The 23,533-nt window shown below is 40.2% G+C and overlaps 1 protein-coding gene and 1 long non-coding RNA gene across 3 annotated transcripts; both read right to left on the bottom strand.

Annotated features, from left to right (window-relative positions):
* Positions 1-62: 62 nt before the first annotated feature.
* LOC101486268 (toll-like receptor 5) lies at positions 63-21,981 on the bottom strand. 2 transcript variants are annotated; one of them, XR_190960.4, is made up of 6 exons: positions 21,857-21,981; positions 20,229-20,288; positions 7,662-9,718; positions 7,444-7,546; positions 5,861-5,949; positions 5,068-5,199 (listed from the first exon to the last, which is right to left on the bottom strand). XR_190960.4 is itself a non-coding variant. In XM_004542335.5 (5 exons), exons 2-5 carry the CDS (start codon positions 20,274-20,276, stop codon positions 4,954-4,956), a joined length of 2,658 nt encoding a protein of 885 aa, XP_004542392.1. In that variant the 5' UTR covers positions 20,277-20,288; positions 21,857-21,981; the 3' UTR covers positions 63-4,953. The 2 variants fall into 2 exon arrangements, 1 of the variants encoding a protein (XP_004542392.1); XM_004542335.5 differs by having other exon boundaries at positions 63-5,199; positions 7,444-9,718.
* Positions 9,746-14,899, bottom strand: LOC143412554 (uncharacterized). Its single transcript, XR_013093064.1, has 3 exons — positions 11,674-14,899; positions 11,442-11,505; positions 9,746-11,046 (listed from the first exon to the last, which is right to left on the bottom strand). It is a non-coding gene; the product is annotated as an uncharacterized LOC143412554 (long non-coding RNA).
* Positions 21,982-23,533: the final 1,552 nt, after the last annotated feature.

Here is a 23,533-nt window from a genome sequence, read left to right as displayed (position 1 = left end):
ATGTCCATCTAAGATTACCACAAAGTAAAAGATCTCTCAGCAACGTTATGCAACATTTTAGCCACACTATCGCCCCGATCAGATCAGTGAGCTGGGATTTTCTATTCTAAGCATGAGCTACTGTTACAGCAACAGACATTAATACTACTGGTGTCTCACACAACAACTCAATGTCCACTATGTGAAGCAGCCAAACACAGGCCTTCTCCTCTCGTTAACTGAGATAAACTGCTGGCATATTGGTTTTACATCTATACTGTCCAGTCTGTCCTGGTGGACATACAGCAGCATTGTTTAATCTCATTTGAGTCATTGTCTACCTTAGCCATGTTTTCTGAGAGCACTGAAGCTACTTTCAGCCTCAACTGAGGATACTGGGATGACTAAAAGCAGCCTGACAATTGTCATGATAATAAATACTAGTTAATCTATAGCATCAAATCATCAGTCAGTCACCTGTGAGCTCGCCTCTTCACCTCTGAGCTACAACATGGCAGAGCTGCCTCTGTCACCTGATGAATAACAGTGAGACACTCCACATACATGCAGTCACACATGTGCTTCAAATACAGTCACAAACCACCAGGTCATCCTCCAGTTTCACCTGTGATCTTGAGTCACCATTGCTCTCTGAGCTTTGTGTTGGTTCTGCTGTCACCTGACAAACAGGACAATAAGAATAAAATGTGCAGCTGCTTCAGTGTTTCTGTCACTTTGTGCAGATCTTGACTCGTCAGTAATGTTTGTAGGCTGAATGCATTTTTAAAATAATTTGTGCAAACTGCACTACCAGGTGGAATATTTGCAAAATCATGACGACCTCGTGATATTTTGTCTCAAAGATTAACCCTATGAATACGTCAGTGCCATTAGGATGAAATTATTGTGTCACCAACATTTTAATGTTAGACATATAATTCTAACAGCCTCTGTAAACTAATATCATGGCTGCTCAAAGCTGCCGTTTTCTCTGACAGCTTCAATCAAAATTAGAAACGCTGCTCTGAGGCTGAGAGAACTAACAGTGCTGCCTGCTGTGCAGGTAGTTTCCCAAACACGTTATTCATAGTTACATACAGTTTTAGACTGATGTGGGCCAAAGCCTAGCATAGCCTGTAACGTTATTATGACGCATTATATGAGTGAACTTGGCTTGCAGGTTTCTTTGAAAAACACTTTCTTATATCCAGCTTCTTCCTCTTTGCTGCCGTCCTCCTCTCCTCCAGGTTTGGCTTCTTATTACTACATTACATAACTGCTCTTTTCTCACATGGGATCCATGAATTTCCTGTGAGAGTACACAGCATCTTCATTAGCTCAGGATGATATTTCACCTCTGACTGACATATTTCTGTCCAGACCTCTGCAATCAGTATCACTGCTGACATCTATGCGAGTCATCCTCACACAAAAGGAAAAACATCAGCACTTCTGAGGGAAGTATGCCCATCCCAGCATTCACAGAGTCAGTGGACTGAAGTGGCTGTAAATAGTACTGAACATCCCTGTAACGGTCACCTTGTAGAATCTTTTCAGACTTTTGCGATATGTCAAAGTCTCACACAATTATCAGCGAATAAAAATTAGTGAGTAAAGAGTTAATGCCTTTGTGGATTACCTAGCTTTCCACAGTGCCACCATGAGGCTGAAACAAAGTGACAGGCTTACAATCGACTAAAACTAAATGTGAAAAAGCATTTTAATTTGATTAATCAATAAAAAATAAAAACTAGACCTGTGGAAAAAAAAGAGCTGAAAATGGTAAAAATCTATCAGAACTTGCCTTGTGAGGCTACGATGGATGTATTTGAGACTGAATCACCGGCTTTTAAAGGGTTCTGTGTTTTATTACAAAAGCATGCACTGATTTTTCTCAATCTTGCCTTCTATATATGTCCTTCATACAATAATAATTAATAAAGACATTTCCAATAATCATTTCTTAACTGAAAATAACAAAGTCACTCTGGAGATTGAAACTAAACTGAATTTAAAGAAAAATAAAAACCAAACCAAACAAAAATGAAATCAAAATAATGAATAATTAAAAAATACAAAACTATAACAACTTTGGTGTCAACAAACACTGAAGTGCTTTGTGGCTGAGCGCTGTCCAGACTGACAGTGAGCCTTAATTAGTTACACCCTGCTAGTATCAGGTTGGACCCTTTCAGAATGATCTTAATCCTTCTTAGCACAGTTACAGTAACACCAAGAGTTCTGATGCGGCCCATCTGAGTCATTTAAATCACCTTTCATCCCCATGTGCTCAGTTTTGAACTTCAACTGGTTGCTTAGACCATGTCTAAACGATGTGATTTACTAATTAGATTTGTTTTTCATGAGTAGCTAAACAACTGCACCTAATAAAGTGTACCTAAAAATGATGTCAAGTCCATACCTGCTTCATACCCTGGGGGACGGAGCTATGGCTCCCCACACTCGCTAGCACATCGTTACATGGAGAAACCTTTTGAATAAAAGTGTGCCGATCCACACAGGTGTGCACACGGGTGCTCACTGACACAAACTTCACCTTTCTTGGCTGCTACCTCAAAGCACATTGTGCGCTGTCGATCTTGCGTGCTGCACAATAACATTTAATATTTAGTAAATACTGTTATTTACTGTTAGCTAGTTTATTGTGATGGTGTTGTATTTATTATGTTGCTCTTTTTTGTTTGTTTTAATTTCTGTTTTCTTTCTTCTCTCGACAGGTGATCCAGGTGTTTTGTTTTTCTCCCCCCCTTCTCACCATCTCTTTTCCCCTCTGTTTTTCTTTCTCTCCCTCTTTCATTCATTCTTTCTGTCTCCCTGTCCTGTCCCACATCATGTCTGTCCCGTCTGTAACAACTGAAAATAAAATGAAATAAATACATAATTATAATAAAGGTCAATCAACTGGACTAATATGGCAAGGCCATGATGATCCACTTGTTAAAGTAATCTGCTAGGCATCGTTCTTAGCCTTCAGACAACAATTCTGATGGCTAAAGATCCAAACTCCCCATGGAAGAGAAATATCTCTTCCTTCTCTCTCTTTAAGTCCCAACTCAAAACTCACTTGTTCAAAATAGCTTATCCCACATAACCTCTCCACTCTGCTATTTTAAATTTGTTTCATGTCTTATGCTTTTATGATTGTGTAAAATGCTTCCTTTTATGTTGCTTTTATTATTCCACTGTGTACAGTGTCCTTGAGTGTTCTGAAAGGCGCTTTCAAATAAACTGCATTATTATTATTATTAATAATAATATTATTAAACAGGACAGGCAAAAAAAAAAAGCCAAGTGAGCATTAGCGGGTGGCTACATATCTTATTATATGTTATGTTGTATTATATGTTGAACAGATGAAAAATCAGCTGTTCTCACTGAAGCTCAAGAGTCATTTTAACAACCAGTGGTGCCCAAAGGCTTTGTGCTGACATGCAGTGTGTCCATTTGCATGAACTTTGACTCCATGTCAAAATGTTCAAAATGATTTTTCTTAAACGAAATAAAATAAACAGTCTTTGGTTCCCTCGTCTTTCAAATTAACTTCTTTTGGGGGCACAAAACAGAAACATCATTGGTACCCCCCAAAAAACATTTACAAAGAATATCAGGAAATAAAAAGAGCTCCGTTATGAATAGATGTTAATGCTGCACTGTGTTCAGATTAATGGACTGTTCACAGTGAATAAGCAGCAGGAGCCAGCAGACTGGCCCTAATGTCCAGAACAGCTGGCTCATAAAAGCTGGGAGGATGCAGGCAGCCAGGGCGGAAGCTTTCCTCTGCTCAGTAGCTTCCTGTTTTCAGGCACATGGCCTAAATGAAAGGAAACTGGCTGACCTCTTAAGATCAGCTCCGAACTTGCGGTCCAACAAACCCCGAGTGCTTAGAGATGATCTGTAGTCACCGCTGAACCTAAACAGCCTTTCTACAGGACACATCCATTGAAAGATGGGTTGATGTGGTGACATCTCAACACCCACGGTGCTAATAACTGCTGGTCACTCAATGCAGGCATGAGAAAGGCAAAAGAAGAGATGGCTCGCCATCTAGTGGTTAAATAAGTAAGCATATTCTATAGGGCTTTGGAGTTGACGTCACACCGCAATGCATTGTGGGAGCGCGGCGCCATCTTGGACCACGAATCAAACCAAACAGGCTGGCTGTGTCCCAATTCAGGGTCTGCACGCTTGAAGTACGCACACTACGCGTCCTACGTACGGTGCGTACTATAAGTACGAGAAGTGCGGAAGTGAGAGGCTTGTGAAATGGGACGGTCTAGCCTGCGTCGCGCTGTTCAGGTTGCCTAGCAACCATGATACTAACCGCGAGAAACGTTTCATACAGCTTTGTGTGACAGAAATGAAGGAGAAAAAAATGTCTTGTTGGTCATTCATTTTTGTCATGACATCACTTTGATTAGTTGAGTATCTGAGGCTGAGACCACAGGACTGGAAATATATATATATATATCAGCTAGACAGCCAAAACTTTGTGTAACAATTGTATGTAAATATGTTTTTGAAAAATCAAAAAATATATTTTAGAAAATTAAAACCCGTTTTGTCCCTAATCTCAGGAATCACTGAAATACAAATTTATTTGTACAAGCTGTAAAAGTTTTTCCATTACTTTGAGTCTTTTAGGCCTTTTATTAGCAGGAAAAGTTGTAAAACGTAGAGAAAAAGTTAAAGGTCCAAAGTCTATGCCTTCCTTAATAAATTGCAAAGCAATCAAGTGGGTCAGCTTGGAGTCTTTGCCGGGCTGATTCCAGCCATGGGCTTTATGTTTGGTATAGATGCACCTGCTCTAAATCCAAGAACTGTACCATTGTTTAGGCATTCTTGGACTTCTCTTTGCATCACAAGGTCTGCTGAATCTGTTGCTGCGTTTTACAAAGCCACCAGTTTTCATTTTCACAGGACAGTAGGCTTCCTAAACAGCAGCAGAAACAAAGTTCACATGGAAGTTTCTTTTATGTTCTCGGCATTAATCCCGTCGTGGCTCTCCGGCTGAACTTCAGGCCCCCCGGGCTCAGGCTTGTCCTCTTTGAGCTTTTTCACCTTACTGTCTTTGAGTATATCTGAGATGAGACGTTCATAAAACCACTCCATATCCTGAGGGTCCTCTGGCCAAGTGAGGTACTCTTTCCTCTGGACAAAAGCTCTGACTGCATTGCACTTCATCAGCTGGTAGTGAGCCACCTTTGGATGCAATGTAGGAGTTTTAAGTCAAAAACTGAAACATGTTTGGGATGAATTCAGTAAGAATCAACATCACCAGTTTTCTGCAAAAAAAAAAGTGGTAAATGGCCTGTATTTGTATAGCGCTTTACTTGGTCCCTGAGGACTCCAAAGCGCTTTACACGTTCAGTCATCCACCCATTCACACACTGGTGATGCTACACTGTAGCCAAAGCCGCCATGGGGCGCACTGGCAGAGGCGAGGTTAATTGAAATCTGCATGCAGTCCGACACCTACCAGGTTTGTACAGGACTTTCAGTTATCTGCTAACCTGTTGCCACACACAGTTCTCAGACCTAAAGCATGACTTTGGTTACTATTTAAATCTGCTGTAATTTATATTTTACATTGAAAACTGGTCACATAACCTTTATATGTGAGCGTGGCAGCTCGCACTGATTTACACACTCAGTGATATAAATCATCATTTAGTTGCAAAAAATATATTGTATTTCAACACGTTGGAAATTAGAGCTACAGCTTAGTGAACACTGAATAGATTTTACAGGTGACCAAAACTAACTCAGCTATTACAATAACGCTTTTTTACACGATAAAAACATACAAACACTTAGTGGATAATATATTATTGCTGTTGTTATGTTAACAGCTCATACTCACCTTCCCTACCACCAACATAATTAAGACATTCGTCAGTTCCTCCAGCATCCGGCCTTGGGCTAAAGTAAACGCTTCCAAGCACCAGCCATCTGCAAAGAGAAACTACTGTGGTAATTTTGCTCATGTTTAAATGATCTAATGAACTTACATTTTTTTAAAATAAGGAAGTATTTAACCCACATGCAATTATTTTACTGTAATGAAGAAAGTGAAAATAAAAGCCTTATTAGCTATGGCACTACTAAGCATGCTAGCAGTTTAAATTAAATGCAACACGTCTGTTGTTTTATATACAGGAAGAAGAGACAGCAGTGCTGATTCCATTTCTATTTGTTTACAACATGAGTTACAATGACTAGGTGGTTAGCTTACCATCAGTACAACATCAGCCATGTATACATTACAATAGATGGTTAGCTTAGCATTAATAATCATTCTTTCTGCTGATCCTCTCAGGGCTCGCCGTAGCAGATTGCCTACCTCCATCTTTCCCGAGCATCCTTCATGTTAAACCAGTATGGCTGGGCATCGTCACTGATTTCTATAACTGATTCGATTCAATCCCAGATTCTGTTTCATTCATTATTTCACTCATTTTTTGACTCAGACAGTCAGAAATACTATAATTATGATCATTTATCAATACACTGGAAGCAAAACTGCAGAATAAGAGGGACTTCATGACGAAACCTGCAGCTTCAGAATCTGTGAGACACCGCCTTTTGGCGGCGTGTCCACATATGGGTGGGTGGATGGCGGGTGAACGGGGGAAATCTGCGCTTTGTGCTTTACACCTTTTCCCGTTTACCTGCTCTTTAATCATTTGCATTTTTAACTGTTTGGCAGATGTTTAAATTGTTTTGAGAAGCTTTAACTTGAGCTTCTGGCGTTTCTGGCAAAATGCATTTATATTTAAAAATTGATTCAGGATTTAATGAGTCGATATCGCTTTAGTCAAACGAAATTCGATTTGAATCGGGAAGTCCATTTAATTATTACACTTATGTTTTAGGTGACACATATTTTTATATAAGAGAAAGGTTAACCGAGCAAATACAGAAATGCAGTTTTTAAATAATTTCATTTGTTAAAGCTAAAATCTTTTAAAAACCTATCCAAACCTGCCTGGCTCTATGCAGAAAAAGTGTCTGCCCCTAAATCTAATAATTGGTTGTACCACCTTTGGCTGCAGTCAAGCATTTGTGATAATTAGCAATGAGACTATTTTTTACACGGCTGTGGGGGAATTTTGTCCCACTCTTTTTTTCTAGAACTGTTTTAATTCAGCTACATTGTTGGGGGGTAGGGGTAGGGAACTCCAGGCTTCCTGCAGGTTTTAGATGTGTCCTTGATCCAACACAGCTGATTTAAATGTTAAACTATCTCCTCAACATGTCTTGAAGTTCTCCAGAGGCCTGGTAATGAACTAATGATTTGATTCAGGTGTGGAGACCCAGGGTGAGCTCTAAATCCTGCAGGACACCGGCCCTCGAGGACCAACGTTCCCTACCCCGTTGCAGGGTTTTCCTGCTGTAACGGCCTATTTAAGGGCATAGCAAAGCATCTTAATCAGAGTCCAGTACCTTTAAGGAAATCCTTAGAGACAATGCACAAAGTCTTCCTGCTGCTCCAGATGGCATCTCTGATGTTTGAAAGGTGATCCTCACCTGGCAGGAAGTCTCGGGCCTCGAAACAACAGTGAAAAAGATTCTCTTCTGAAAACTGGTTATCCAGCTTCTTTAGTAAAGCAGCCTCCACCCACCGGTAGTCCCTGTTGCTAAAACAGATAAACGCATCATACCTCATCTCATCCACAAGAGGCATCAGTTTGGGGCCCTTGAGAACCCTGCTGATGATCTTTTTGTAGATGATGAATATTTGTCCTCGGAGACGAGCGTAAATGATTCCAGTAAGAAGGACAATAATGATGAGTGAGGCAGAGAAAAGGAAGACAGCAAACTTTAGACCTTGGACTGCCTGTTCGGGATCCGTCTCACATGGTTCGATGATTGTGGAGTAATTCAGCAGAGGAAGGCCCTGGAAAGCAGCTGGAAACTCGCATCTTAAGTCTTCAATTGGGCTCAAAAACGTGACATTAGTCGTGTTCAGCCACTCCAGGAAGTTCCCCAGATTGCAGTCACAGTGAAAGCGAGTTGCTGACAGACTGAGAATGCTGAGAGACTGAAATGTCATAGGGTCGGGGGAGGCTAGGAAGTTGTTTGAAATATGGAGCCATTTCAGGCTGATGGGAAAAACATCTGGCTGCAAAAAGGTCAAGGCATTGTACGAAAGGTCCATCTCTATGATTGAGCTGAGACCCCTGAAGATCCCATTTGGGAGGGTCGTGAGTGAATTAAGGCTTATATTTAAACCGATCAGATTTTCAAGATGGTCAAACAAGTCGAGGCACTGCCCCTGTGCCCAAATTATCTGCAGGGAACTATCATGAAGATCTAGCACTTTCAAACTGTTATTAAGAGGTTCAAACACATAGTTTCGTTTGCACCACTTGATGATGTTGTCACCATAGAATAAAACCCGAAGTCTCGGGAAATAAGTTAAAATGAAAAATACATCCTCCATATTTGTTAATCTATTTTCTGAAATATCGACATGGATACTGTTCATGGCCAAGTCATCAATTCCATTGCGAGATTTCAACTTATTATCTCTCAAAAACAGATATTCTAAATTTGGTAGTGATGTAGGAAAACCCAGTTCTCGCAGTGAGTTTGATGCCAGATCTAAATACTGTAAGTTAGGGAGACCGCTGAATGCTTTGTATCCCAAAACACCAATGTGGTTTTGGGACAAGTCCAATATCCTAAGTTCTCTCAGATTGGTGAATGTGTGAGAATGTATTTGTCCTAAAAGGTTGGATGACAAGTTGAGTATTAGTAAATGATCCTGAAGACCATCAAAAGCATTTCTGTTAATCTGATTGATTCTGTTTAGTGAAATATCGATCTTCTTTGCATCTCTTAGATGACTGAACACGGCACTCTGCAAAGCAAATATGCGGTTGTTAGAGACATCCAAACTTTTCACTGCACTGTTTTTCAGGCCTTCAAATGTGTTTTTATCTGGATCTGGGAAGTTCTCATGTGAAAACCCTTTGCCCAAGATTCCAGAGTATTTAAGATGAGAAATCGGAGTCCCTTCTAATGCTTTGAAAAACTGCCTTGTTTCGTTCACATTTAGTCCACTGGAGGTTAAATCGAGAACATCGAAGGCTAGCTCTTTGAAAGGGTTCCCACAGTTTCCCCATTCATCATTGTGGAATAACTTGTTGGAGTCCAAGTTCAGGAGCTCAAACCTTTTACCCCTGAAACTTACAAGATCTTCTTCACATATGTTTTCGATCTTATTTAGTTTGAGTTTCAGCTGCGTGAACTTTCTGAATCTTGAAAAGAATGGACCTGGCCGCAGTCTCGTTATGTTGTTGAACGAGAGATCAAGGACTTCCAAGGACAAAAGTGGTTCCAGATAGCTTTCTGATAGTATGGAGTCTGTCAGACTACAATAATACAAAGACAGGTTTTGTAAATTGAACAGTCCTGCAAATGCCCTCGGCTGCAGTTTGAGGCCCAGATTAGAGCCGAGCATCAATTCTGTTAACTTTCTCTGCCCGAGGAAAGCGTTGTTCCATATGACGAGTGTTTGAGCCTGACTTTCAAGATTTAATACTTGCAACTCCTTAAAGTCTCTGAGCGAGGTGCTGTTAATCTCACTGATGTGGTTACTCTGCAGATAGAGGTGGGTGATGTTGTGGGGCAGAGCAGGAACCCAGTAGTGGTTCTGAAAGCCACACCAGGCTCTTTGTCCCCTCAAACGGCATGTTTGGTAGGATACTGTTACCTGCAGATGGGAGGGTTACATAACAAAAATCAAGCGATGAAGTCAGCAAAATTACATGTGAAATTATTTAGTAAGAAAAAAAAAATCAAAGTCAAAGCTTCATTTTCATGATTAGTAGCCCCCCCAAAAGCCCCCCCAAATGTCTTTATGTATAACTTCCATGTAGGGCTGCCACAACCGATTATTTGGATTGTCGACTAGTCACCGATTATTTTTGCGATTAATCGACTAATCAGATCATCATCCATTGGACGTAAAACGTACAGCTTATTGCACCATCAGCATCTGCTCTTATATAACTATCATTAGCTTGCAGCTTCAAGTGTTTAAAGCTAAAAATAAAGATAAGATGATAGTTTATTAAATTTTAATGAAATCTACAGATTGTTTAGGTGAAGTTTAATAAACTCAGCCGTCTGCTCTTTGCTACCTAAAATATAACACACTGTAAAATGTAATTAGTTCACAGAACTCAAAATAAGTAAATTCGTTGCCTCAAAAAAATAGAGTAAAGTTTTACTTAAGATGACTAAGTTAAGGCAACTTATTCGCTTAGAGTACAGAGTAAATATCTATGTAGTTTCCAGAACTCAAAAAAATATGCAAACTCGTTGCCTCAAAAAAACTAAGTAAAGCTTACTTAAGATGACTGTTAGGACAACTTATTCATCGCAAGTCTGCAGTATTAAGAATAACTTGATATTTCTGACTGTACAATACTAATTGTTTACCTACTGACAAACATTTCAAGTTCAACTAAATGAAAAAACTGTGTGGTAACCTGAATATGACTAAAAATAATTAGCAACACTTTTTGTAATGATGTTAAAATCAGCCCAACTTTTATTTTGAAACACCACAAAGTATAACAGCCAACATACTGGACACTGTTCTGCTGAACAACAAACAATTATATTGCCATCACTGTTATAATCTTACAATGAAACAAAGTCTCAGATGTAATTATTCTGAAAATAAGTTTAGGCCTACCAAAACTTTGTTTTGTACTTACTTATATAATCAAAATAAAATATTTGTTGTTCTGTCACAAGTGCATCTCTGATTTAAACAACACATTTGTTTTTCATTCCAACACAGGAGCTGGAATGTTGTAATGTTTTAAGGATGCTTGTTTCCAGTCCAGGCATTACTGCTGAATGACTGTCATGGATCGAGGTGATCCAAATGTAGGTGCAGAGGAAGTCTTTAACTTCCCTTCAGTACAGTGGCAGTGGATGTGGGTTGGAGATGCAATGAGCTTGAACCTGCAGACGACCATCTTCACTGACCACACCATCTGTGATGGAGGACTCATCTCTCCTGGTGTCCTGCAAGCAAACAATCATATTTTTTGGACATGAACTTAATTGCTTTCTTAAAACATTTTTTTCTGCATTTGGTATAAAACAGACTCCAATTTAGACAATCTCAGGCTCCCTCCCCACCGGAGAGGTGACATTCAATGTCCCAATTGTCAGTCTGGATAGCCGTGACCCCCACCCAACACACAATAATGCCATGAAAGCATCATTTTAAAAAGGGCTATGCAAACATGGCCAATACTTTCATTCTAATGATGTGCAAAATGATTTGGGAACAAAACAAATTTTGCTGTTAGAAAACTTGCAGACTTCACTATATACAGTGTAGACCCTCTAAACTAAGTTTGGGGGATGTGATCTTTCAAGAAATGCAGACAAACTGTTGTTGTTTGTTTACTTACACAGCATGTCTTGTAGAATTAACTGGAGTCACCAGCAACAGCATCATGCAGTCATATCTCAAGTCTAATAACAGAAGACAGGAAAAGATCAGTAAAGAAACAACTTCCCCAAACCAAAGCACAAATAAAACAATAAGTAAAACAGGCTGATCTAAAGTATGATTAAAGTTCAGCCTCATTAATATAAATGTCACTGACAGTTTCTAATATATTGGAAAACCAAAATACTTACTGATGTCTTTCTGTCCAACAGCAGGAGTGCTGGTCCCGAGCCTCAAAGATAGTAAGAAGCAAACAGAGGGAGAAAAAACAACATTTTTCAGAAGTTGATTTGATCCTTAATGGCTGTGCAGTCATAATAACTTACAACACAGAGGGTCCATGTAGACCCCAAACAACCAAATTAGACTAACATAGTATTAAAAACACCATCTACTACTGTGTCTGAATGTGTGGTATTGGCACTGTCAGTTTAGGCCTAAAGAGATATGTGTTTAAAAAAAGACCATCTATATCATCATTACATGCTTATTAAAAGCTAACTTCCAATATATAAAGTTTCTTATAAGCAAAATGACCAGGTCTAACATATGGCAGGTTTTATATGCAGTGTTGGGACTAACGCGTTATTAAGTAACGCGTTACAGTAACTACGTTATTACTGTGGTAATGAGCACGGTAACTAGTTATTATGCCAAAACCAGGAACGCATTAGTCGTTACTGGGATTTAGATAGGGTCGTTACTCGTTACTTCGTGTGTGGTGGCTATCGCGGAGCTTCCACAGATTCAGTAACATTAGCAAGTGGTGGAGGCAGCAGGTGGAGGAAGGAAAGGGGACGCAGAAGGAAGAGAGACCCGAGGCGACCACCGGTCCAAGTGTGAACTGAACTCCAGGTAAGAAGTTATGACCTGCAGTCTCTCTGGGTCAGATATAAACCAGGTTTAGGTGGAGTTTATTTTCGTTATTCTGACTTTTTCCGTACACCGTGCTAGCTAGCATGACGGAGTTTCTATACAGCTGAGTGGGTGCTATGTTACTGATGTTGAACTTTATTTTGTTCATAAGTTATTAGAGTTGCCAACCGTCCCGTCTGGTATTCAGAGAAAATATTACGCGTTTCTTATTGAGGTGAAAAGGAACAGTTTGTCCCGTAATTCAGCTACAATGAAAAAGACACAAAGCTGCAGTTATTCTGTGTCTTTGCTGCACAGCTGCCTCTTCTTCTTTCATTCTCTCCCCTCCCTCTCCTGTTTCTACTTCAATCATGAAACTGATCAATGATCAGCTGATCGTCTCTCTTGTTTGTTTATCGCCCACTTTGCGCCAGAAAGAGGAAACCAGCGGATGTCGCGCTAAACAACAGCAGCACGTTTAAGCTTGATCAGCTGTTGTTATAATTTATTTCATATTAATTTCTAGTATCAGCTGATGTTTGCTGGAGCCACAGCTGTAAAGCTGCTGGTCATGATATGGTTTGTATATCTGGTGAGAGGGAAACATGAAGATGAAACCAGGAGATGTCCTTACTGAATCATCAGAGCTGAACAGGTGATGGAGAAACAGGTTTACCTTTTAGGTGACATGGATGAGTTGAAGTTATGAACTGTTTCTGAGAGACAAATGACACCAGGATCCTTTTTTATGTAGCTGACAGCTGGTAACTGTGCAGGGGTGGATCTAGCAAAGTGTTGCCAGGGGGGCAGGTAGGGCATTAACAGGGAAAGGTGGGGCACAAAGAAATACTTTTCTTTCTTATTTTCATTTAAAATGTCTCACTTTTAATAAATAATTATCTGAATTTTACAACAAACGATTGATAGATTGATGCATATATACCATCAGAACAGTGAACATCACTGTCACAACAGCGTTTGTTTTCATTCAAAGGCTTTATGATTTTTCCTATAATGGCGGCCGGTCTGTAGTCAAAATGCCCGGGACGATTTTCTGTCCCAGTCCAGCCCTGTATGCAGCTCATCTGCAGTCTGCTGTTACCTACATCTTCCTATTCAGAAGGCAGAATTTCCGAGTTCTGAGTACAATCGAAAGCACCACGACTGCAGTTTTTGTGTTGGATGTAAAAGGCGCACATGATGCTGTGACGTAGGCTAGAATCATGGCGGCGGTCAACGACGGCCCAGGCGTGGGATTTCTCTCGTGGAAATATGCACATTATCTTTTCCTTTGGTAGGTGGCACAGTGCACTGTGGCAAGTAAGCAAGCTAGAAGACTGGCAAAGTTATGGAAGCAACACATTAACAAGAGAATTCTGAGTAAAACCAAAGTTACTTTCCCTAGTAACTAGTTACTTTGAAAGTAACGAGTAACTTGAAGTAACTGAGTTACTTTTGATAGAAGTAACTAGTAATGTAACTAAGTTACTAATTTAAAGTAACTTACCCAACACTGTTTATATGTACCGGTAACATAATGTTTCTTATGATTCAACTGTGGAATTTAACTTAATTCTTTAGAAGGAAAAGCTGTATTACTTTATTCTCAAGTATAAAGCCAACCTAGATGTTAACCATTTAACAGGCCACTAATCTGGATTATAGCTTTCACAACAAAACTTGTTTTTAAACACATTTTTAACAAAACAAATACTATTGTTATTATTATTATTTAAAATGTAATAAAACAGAAAAGTGGTTAAATATAAAAGCAAATCAAATCACTTTTTATTGTCACATCACATGTGCAGGTACATTGGTACAGCACATGTGAGTGAAATTCTTGTGTGCGAGCTTCACAAGCAACAGAGTTGTGCAAAATACAATAATGTAAACAAGCAAAATACAAGAATGGCTACATCTGAAACTAATAAATATATGTACAATATATAATAGTATATGCATTTCTGGATGTGTATACTAAATATTTTTCTACGTGTGTGTGTGTGTGTGTGTGTGTGTGTGTGTGTGTGTGTGTGTACACATGTTTTACAAATTAAATAGAGTAAACAATAAATAAAATATATAAAATATATAAAATAAAATATACAGAGTGAGACATGTGCAAAACAGTGGCATTACTGTACAGTATGGAGTGCATAATGTTAAAGTTCCAGTAGCAGTTTGCTTAGGTTGTTAAACAAAGGCTAGATTTGACATTAATAGATGCCACAGATGTTCAAAAGCTGCCACAAAGTATGAAAAAAAACCCAAATGGACGTCTCCGAAAACGTCTGAGCATTTTTGCAAATATGTGATGTCTTGATAAATCGAGCAGATACTTGAACTTTACACAGCTACATTCTCGCCTGAAAATATCTTAAAAGTCTATTTTGTGACCCAGAAAAAGTTGTTTTTTAGCCGTGCTCCTCCGCCATTGCAGCGCTTACAAGTACGCACAGACTCCGACAACTGTGGCCGACAAATGCAATCCTCCTTTTCCCCAGATTACCCTTTCTGGGTCATAAAATAACCTTTTAAGATATTTTCAGGCGAGAATGTAGCTGTGTAAAGCTCAAATATCTACTTAATTTATAAAAATATCACATATTTGCAAAAGTGCTTCCACGTTTTCGGAGAGCTCTGTTATCCACCAGCGCGATAGCTGACCGGGAGGTCAAGGCTCGATAGAGTCCACGAGCACAGCTAACTGCCGGCATATCGTTTTCAACCTTGCAGTCTTTTGCTACTCATGTTAAACATGATATATATATAATTAGTTAGTTAGTTAGTTAGTTAGTTAGTTAGTTATGGGTATGGATTGAAAATACCCCCCACACTAACAGCTGAATAAGAGTAAACATTTACTCACCAAGTCAGTGTATCAGGCAAAGATCCACAGCAATGACAACAATAATATCTTGAGCTGAAGCTTCTCCAGGTTTGCTCAACATATTCCATAACAAATGCACCATGAACATGCGGACTGATCCGTGCTAGGGAGGAGGACGGTAGTGATGTGGCATTTTCAAACCACATCTTTCATCCTTCCGCACTGAGAAGCAAAACTTCCAGCTGACTTAGTTTTTCTAAGTTAAGACAACTCAAATAAATTGAGTTTATCAGCATTTTTATGAATGAATGCTATGAATAGATATGAGCACGTTAGCATATGCTGCTTCCGGTGCGGAAACTCCTGTGGGGAGCTTTGTTTCCGGTGTCCTATTCGCGCCTGGTTTACGGTCCAAGTTAAGCAAATGATTGAATCAAGCGGCGATTTACATTTCTATAGATGTCTTGGGCATTTATCCAATATACAGTGGGGCAAAAAAGTATTTAGTCAGCCACCGATTGTGGAAGTTCCCCCACCTAAAATGATGACAGAGGTCAGTAATTTGCACCAGAGGTACACTTCAACTGTGAGAGACAGAATGTGAAAAAAAAAATCCATGAATCCACATGGTAGGATTTGTAAAGAATTTATTCGTAAATCAGGGTGGAAAATAAGTATTTGGTCAATAACAAAAATACAACTCAATACTTTGTAACATAACCTTTGTTGGCAATAACAGAGGTCAAACGTTTACTATAGGTCTTTACCAGGTTTGCACACACAGTAGCTGGTATTTTGGCCCATTCCTCCATGCAGATCTTCTCGAGAGCAGTGATGTTTTGGGGCTGTCGCCGAGCAACACGGACTTTCAACTCCCGCCACAGATTTTCTATGGGGTTGAGGTCTGGAGACTGGCTAGGCCACTCCAGGACTTTCAAATGCTTCTTACGGAGCCACTCCTTTGTTGCCCGGGCGGTGTGTTTTGGATCATTGTCATGTTGGAAGACCCAGCCTCGTTTCATCTTCAAAGTTCTCACTGATGGAAGGAGGTTTTGGCTCAAAATCTCACGATACATGGCCCCATTCATTCTGTCCTTAACACGGATCAGTCGTCCTGTCCCCTTGGCAGAAAAACAGCCCCATAGCATGATGTTTCCACCCCCATGCTTCACAGTAGGTATGGTGTTCTTGGGATGCAACTCAGTATTCTTCTTCCTCCAAACACGACGAGTTGAGTTTATACCAAAAAGTTCTACTTTGGTTTCATCTGACCACATGACATTCTCCCAATCCTCTGCTGTATCATCCATGTGCTCTCTGGCAAACTTCAGACGGGCCTGGACATGCACTGGCTTCAGCAGCGGAACACGTCTGGCACTGCGGGATTTGATTCCCTGCCGTTGTAGTGTGTTACTGATGGTGACCTTTGTTACTTTGGTCCCAGCTCTCTGCAGGTCATTCACCAGGTCCCCCCGTGTGGTTCTGGGATCTTTGCTCACCGTTCTCATGATCATTTTGACCCCACGGGATGAGATCTTGCGTGGAGCCCCAGATCGAGGGAGATTATCAGTGGTCTTGTATGTCTTCCATTTTCTGATGATTGCTCCCACAGTTGATTTTTTCACACCAAGCTGCTTGCCTATTGTAGATTCACTCTTCCCAGTCTGGTGCAGGTCTACAATACTTTTCCTGGTGTCCTTCGAAAGCTCTTTGGTCTTGGCCATGGCGGAGTTTGGAGTCTGACTGTTTGAGGCTGTGGACAGGTGTCTTTTATACAGATGATGAGTTCAAACAGGTGCCATTCATACAGGTCACGAGTGGGGGACAGAAAAGCTTCTTAAAGAAGACGTTACAGGTCTGTGAGAGCCAGAGATTTTCCTTGTTTGAGGTGACCAAATACTTATTTTCCACCCTGATTTACAAATAAATTCTTTACAAATCCTACCATGTGGATTCATGGATTTTTTTTTCACATTCTGTCTCTCACAGTTGAAGTGTACCTCTGGTGCAAATTACTGACCTCTGTCATCATTTTAAGTGGGGGAACTTGCACGATCGGTGGCTGACTAAATACTTTTTTGCCCCACTGTATCTGTAAATGATGTTCATCGACTTGTCGATATTTTTTCCACGCGCCTCAGAGCAAAAGAGAAAAGGGATTCAAATGTTATATTTCTCAGCTGTCCCTCGTTTATCGCGGGTGTTATGTTCTAAAAACAACCAGCGAGAGGTGAAATCAAGTAGCCAATTTTATTTTTTGACGATGCAAAACGTTTCGTGGACATACAGTACTGCAGTCACACTGCTAGCGATCGATGCAGCGATTCTGTACTGTACAGGAGAGACGTCACGGAGGAGATCGTCTGCAGCGATCAGGACGCAGGACACAATGTGATGTAAAAATAAGCATGCAAACTTGCACTAAAAAATCTGCGAAACAGCGAGGTGAAAGGTGAACCGCGTTATAGCGAGGGACCGCTGTAATTTTGAAGGTAAGTCACAACATACCCTTCGTACATACTAATGTATAGAAACCGTTACCAGCAATCATTCATTTTTTGTGTGGCTTTTTTCACGGTTTGTTGACATGCTGTGTAGGTGTGTACTTGACTAGCTGATATCGACATAACGGGGAAACATCTGGTTTGACTATTCTTCACCTGTAGTTTGAATGCTGAACATTTGCCTGTTTAAATCATAAGACCAGTCACTATACAGAGATGTGCTTCTGAATGTGGACGATGTGTCTTCTGCTGCAGTGATGCAGTTCTGCTTGTGTTGAGTGATGTAAACAACTGATCGATCTAAACGCTTTAAACGTCAAAATTGATCATTAGATTTTTTATGACACAGCAGCGGCGAGCGTTCCCACCTTCTGCTCTTTGTAACTTAACGCGATCTTTCCGTTTTCGAGTTTTGGCACATGGAGTATATCTTCACAGTAGCGATTGACCACAAAGTAAAGCTACTGGAAATGTACAACCCCACATCCGGTCTCAAACCAGGAAGTTAGCATTTTCTCGTGCACAGGGTCTGTCACTACCCGATCCGTACCGGAAACCCGATCGGTACCCCGCATGTGCAAATCTTACGTCACTTCCTCTCTTTGCCAACATTGCGACATTCAATATATTTGAATGATACAGTTAGCGCCCAGTTAGCTCCTAGCATTTCTCAACAGCTCTGCCTCCTTTTCGACTGCCCGGGACATTTAAACAATGGATAATCCGTTTACAAAGAAATTCATGCTTTTCTCCTCAACAGAGAGCGTCCCCCGATTGAGCAACAGCGCCGTAAAATAAGAAGAATGGCGCCTAATTACAGAGTTAATAATGCAGACTTTGTAATATCTCACGTGTAGATTCATCAGCCAGATTAAGTGTTTACTGACAATTGACAGTGATAGTGCACATCATCATCACTATTCCAACAGTCCTCTCCTCACAGACAAGCATAAACACACTCGACTATCACTAAATCAAATTTAACACACGTTTGTAATGACGATAATTCAGTTTATAATAGGGTTTATTCGCTCGGTCAGCAGGTGGCGGTATCCTCGTACACTGGGGAGTAAACTGCCATTAAACGAACAGAAGAAGAAGAAAACATCTACACATGCGCGGTACGGATCGGGTAGACCCGATTTGTACGGTCAGACTTTACACATGCGCAGTAAGGATCGGAGAGTCCTGATCCGTAACTATCTTTTTATTTTTCGTTTTTGTCTACATTGTACTGAAATCCTTCATTATTGCAAACATTTTAAGATATACTTGTTATTCTTAACATCTTAACAGATACTCTGACCCATAACTATCGTAAAACGCTACGACCGGAAGTAGAAACCTTTCGCGCATGCGGGGTACCGATCGGGTTTCCGGTACGGATCGGGTAGTGACAGGGTCTATTCTGGGACAGAGCTACTTCTTCTTCTTCGGGGTTTAACGGCAGCTGGCATCCTTGTACATGCAGTGCTGCCATCTTCCGTTTCAGTCCGTTATTACACTCTTAAATCCTGCTACTTATTCCTGCGTCTTTTGGGATCTTACAAAGCTTCAAACGACGCATCGACTATTAAATTAGTCGTCGACGATTTTGATAGTCAACTAATCGTGGCAGCCCTACTTCCATGGAAGCAGACTTACCTGGTCTTCAGCAACAGTTATCCAGGCCCTCTGAAAGTCTGATAGTGTTTCTCTGGCTACTGTTTCACTCATTTTCAGTATGATACTTACACCTTTACATGTTTGTTTTTGTCATTTGTAACGCCACTTAACACTGGCCTAAAGACAAAAAGGTGCCTAACCCAAGGGCTGAACATGTGTCTTCTCTATTTAGCAAAGAACCCATTTGAAATTGTATTTTAGGCACTTTTATACCAGCAACCTGTAGCAAACACATCATTTGTTCCAATTTCTGAAGTTAAATGCACCAAAAATGCCAAAGTAACAGGTTTGACTAGCAAAAAAATATTATTTTCCCATCATGGTTGACAGTGTGTCCTGCACAAACTTGACAAATGAAGGGGAAAAGAAGAAATCCCACTTCAAAATTCCCACAATGACCTGACAGAACCTGAGACATGCATCTGAGCCTTCAGTTGACCCATCTACTGTTCACTGAAGCCTCATCAGAAATGGTCTCAGTGGAAAGGTCAGATTTTAGACCCACCATGAATTTGGATAGTGAACGGTGTCCATTTTCTGCATGACAGTTATCCCAAACACACTGCTAGTGCCAATGCAGAAAAGCATACATGGATAGAAAAACACAGCAGAACACCATCAGTCATGGTTGACCTCCCCAGAGCTCAGACCTCAACATTGTTGAAGCAATGTGGGATGATCTTGTCAGAGAAGAGAACAAAAGAAGAAACATCCAAAGAAAAGTTTTGAATGTCATTCAAGAAGCCTGGAGAACTGTTCCTGAAGACTGCTTAAAAAATCCAAAACGACTAACTTAATAGATGAATGGATTTGAGATTAGTCATTATATTCTGTGGTCCTGTTATGTTTGAAACCAATCAGCTGAATGAAGTCAGTATTATAAACGTACCTTTAGGCACAAACCAGTGCAAATCAACTGAAGGACCAACATCCACATTCTGTCCTCAATCTGTACAGACACAAACAGCAAAGCTTTGATTAGGTAATCGTGTTTCATTGTTGTAGCTGAACAAATATGTGAAATATTCAATAAAGTGAGAACATAAACACGCAGGTTGATGGTTCACTCGCACAAGTGTTTAACACAGCAATTCATATCTGATGTCAACTCGGACTACAAAGCTCCTTTGACTAGCTGGCGTGTTTGCCTGAGCTAATATGGACCGGACAGCAGAATGTGTCATATTGCAGTGATTGATCCTGGTGCTACACCTGCCACTCCCGATATAAGTTCATTATATTAACGTTTGTGCCTGTCAAATGTTTAAACCTTTAGTTTTAGTTTTTTTCTGTCTCAATTCAGTCCAAAAGTTGCCTTTATCTATCGCTGGGAGTAGATTTTTGTTCAAGTTAAGTACAACAGAGCCTGTGAAACCTGGCTGAAACATTTGAGCCCTAAAGAAAAAATGGGCCTGGTAGTTTCTGTACAGCCATTCCTGTAACTGTGAAAGTTCCCAGAAGCAAAGCACACAAAAGGTCCCAGTGCAGTGTCCCACCAGAAGAGGAACCGAAGAAGGTGCCAAAAGGCAGGGACAGCACAAAAACTGCTGTGCATCCAGTTTAGTTACCTACTAACTTAGTTGTGGTGAAACCCAGCTAACAGTTACTGGCTGCACCCAGTGCTAGCTAGACTCAGCAACGTGTTTATTCCTCAGCCCTGCATTAGAATCTGCAAACCCTTCAGACACACAGGGGTTTGCGACTTAACGAAAGCACTGTGGTATATTGTAATAAGCAGCAGCTATTACTACCTCCCACCAGTAGGTGGTACTGGGGTATTGTATGTGATTGAAAGCGAGCTGAGTAAAAGACCTGACCTCCACCATAGCCTCGTCTCAGTCCTCTGTGCTTGATCTAAAGTTGACTTTGACCGCAACCCACGTTAAACCAGCAGTTGGAACAACACTGCATAAAGTTACAACAAGCACAATAAATAATAAGAATCAACAACTCTTAATTTGTTCTGTCCATACGTTAGAAGTTCATTATACACTAAATCATTTTTGTGCATGAAAGATAACCTTGCAGTTGCGTTAAGGTGAAAACATGGTAGGAGTTTGAACATCAGCGTAATCCTGTGCACAAATACCAAGTTTGGAAATATTTAACCCCCTGGTGACGCCCCTGGGTTTAGCGAGGTGGCAAGCACGAACGAGATTTGACATTTTGTTTGTTGATAATAAAGCTGTAGTCTGTAAAATTTCAGTATCTTCATTTCAGCACAGCCTACTAAAGGTTTGAACCTTTTACGTTGCATTACTTGTTAGCCGTTTCCTGCCGTTTGCCTGCAGGTGAATCACTTCGGAGTTGTTGTCGGTTTGTTTACAGTCCGAGCTCTCATTACACTGACGGGCTTATTGAACAGTACGACTATTTTTTAACAACGTTGTCTGGTTGATTCCGAGTCGGAAACACAAACACACTTTTTAACCTTCTCCTTAGACGGTCGGGGAGGCGGGCGAGGCGGTACCGAGCTTTCTCCTCACAAATTAGCTGATAATAAAGTGAAAATCTTACCTGTACCGGACGAAGCGACAAACCCGTTCAAACCTGCACCACCTCGCTCTGTCTGGACTGAGAGTTGATCTTCTCCAGTCTGACAAAACGACAATTTCGCAATTTCCCAAGTGAACAAATCTCTCCTTCCTTTGTAAACTTTGCCTTCTTTTACGCAACACTGTTATGCTCTGTTCTGGTTATATTAGTATGTAACATGTATGTATTTAAATATAAAAGGCTACTGATCACACTTACTGTGAAAAATCTCAGTCAGTTTATGTTAAAATTTATGTCATTTTGAATGCAGAAAAGTACCACCAGAGGACCACCCGAGCCCCGTCAAAGCTACCAAGCAGAGTGTCTGCCATACTGTAATATTGGCTTTTCTTCTCCTTTATTTACATCCTTGTCTGCCCACTCATGATACAGCATGTATATGTAGTCAGTTATGGCCACAAACTCGCCTTTGATTACCAAATTGCATTTACTACATCAGTAAATCTGAGCAAACATTTGTCCTAGAGCAACACTGTAGGGTCTTTGTCTTACAGTATAAAGTGATGTGAGACAAGATTTCCTGACTGTAAAGCGGTGCGCAGACGACCAGAGCCCTCTCAGCACAAGGCTGACACGACTTTCCCCATATAGGAAATAAAACGTTAAAATAAAAACAGATTAAGACAGATTACTATACCAAACACATAAAAGTGCATTTACTGAATTGGTTTTGTCTGCTCTTGTTTTTTCAAAGACAATGAGGAGCAAAGTACAATCTGATCCTTGTGTTCATTTTCTATATACTGTTAATCCCCAGACTGTTGTCAGTCTGACAACACTCAAAATTCAAAATCATCCTCAGTGCACACCTTTTTCTCCTCTGTGCTCAAGGTGCTCTGTTGTTTAAGTAGAAGAGAAAAGTTGGACATATTTCACAACCATTAGATGTCCAAGAAACCTCTGAAAATGAGGTCACAGTTACTTCCCGAGCAAAAACTTCTGCTTTTGCTCACAGACCCTAAATTTCAACAAATAACACAATAATATGGCAAAACTGTAAAGTGACACAAGAAGCTAGGGGAAGAGCCACATGTTCCATCTGAGCTTTGAGGAAAATAAACTCAGCTTTTCCTTGGATGTTCGTAGTTTTTCCAGTTCATACAGAACTTCAGCAGTCGGGTTTGTCACTGTGTTGTTCCTCCATCTCATTGAGCCTGCTCAGGATTTATTCAGAGGAAATGAGGAACAAAAAGACATTTTAATAGGTCAGGGGTTTGTGTTGCTCTTGTTGACTTTTAAGTTAAAAAAAAAAATCAAATGAATAATATTTCTTTTAAAAATGAATGTAACAGCACTACACACCAGCACTGTGCTTATTTTATATGTTAATCATAATATATTTATAATGGAATAACATGAGCTCAACAGTGTCACAAAAGTACAAACATTCGGTACTTAAGTAGAAGTACAAATACTACTGTTAAAAGTTGAGGTACTGATTGAAATTCTTTACTCGGGTAAAAGTAAAAAAGTACAGGCTCTGAAATGTACTCAAGAAAGTATAAAGTAGCTCTTTGCATGATGTTTCTATTTCTCTGTGCTATATTAACATGATGGTAAAATAATATCAGGAGATTGGAATACAAACCTTAGTCTAACTTTTTTATTCTAATTATGCTCAGCTTGAATCAGAAGAAA

The sequence above is a fragment of the Maylandia zebra genome, linkage group LG15 (genome assembly GCF_041146795.1).
Source record: "Maylandia zebra isolate NMK-2024a linkage group LG15, Mzebra_GT3a, whole genome shotgun sequence".
Classification (NCBI taxonomy): Eukaryota; Metazoa; Chordata; class Actinopteri; order Cichliformes; family Cichlidae; genus Maylandia; species Maylandia zebra.
This window is presented reverse-complemented; position numbering and strand designations above follow the sequence as displayed.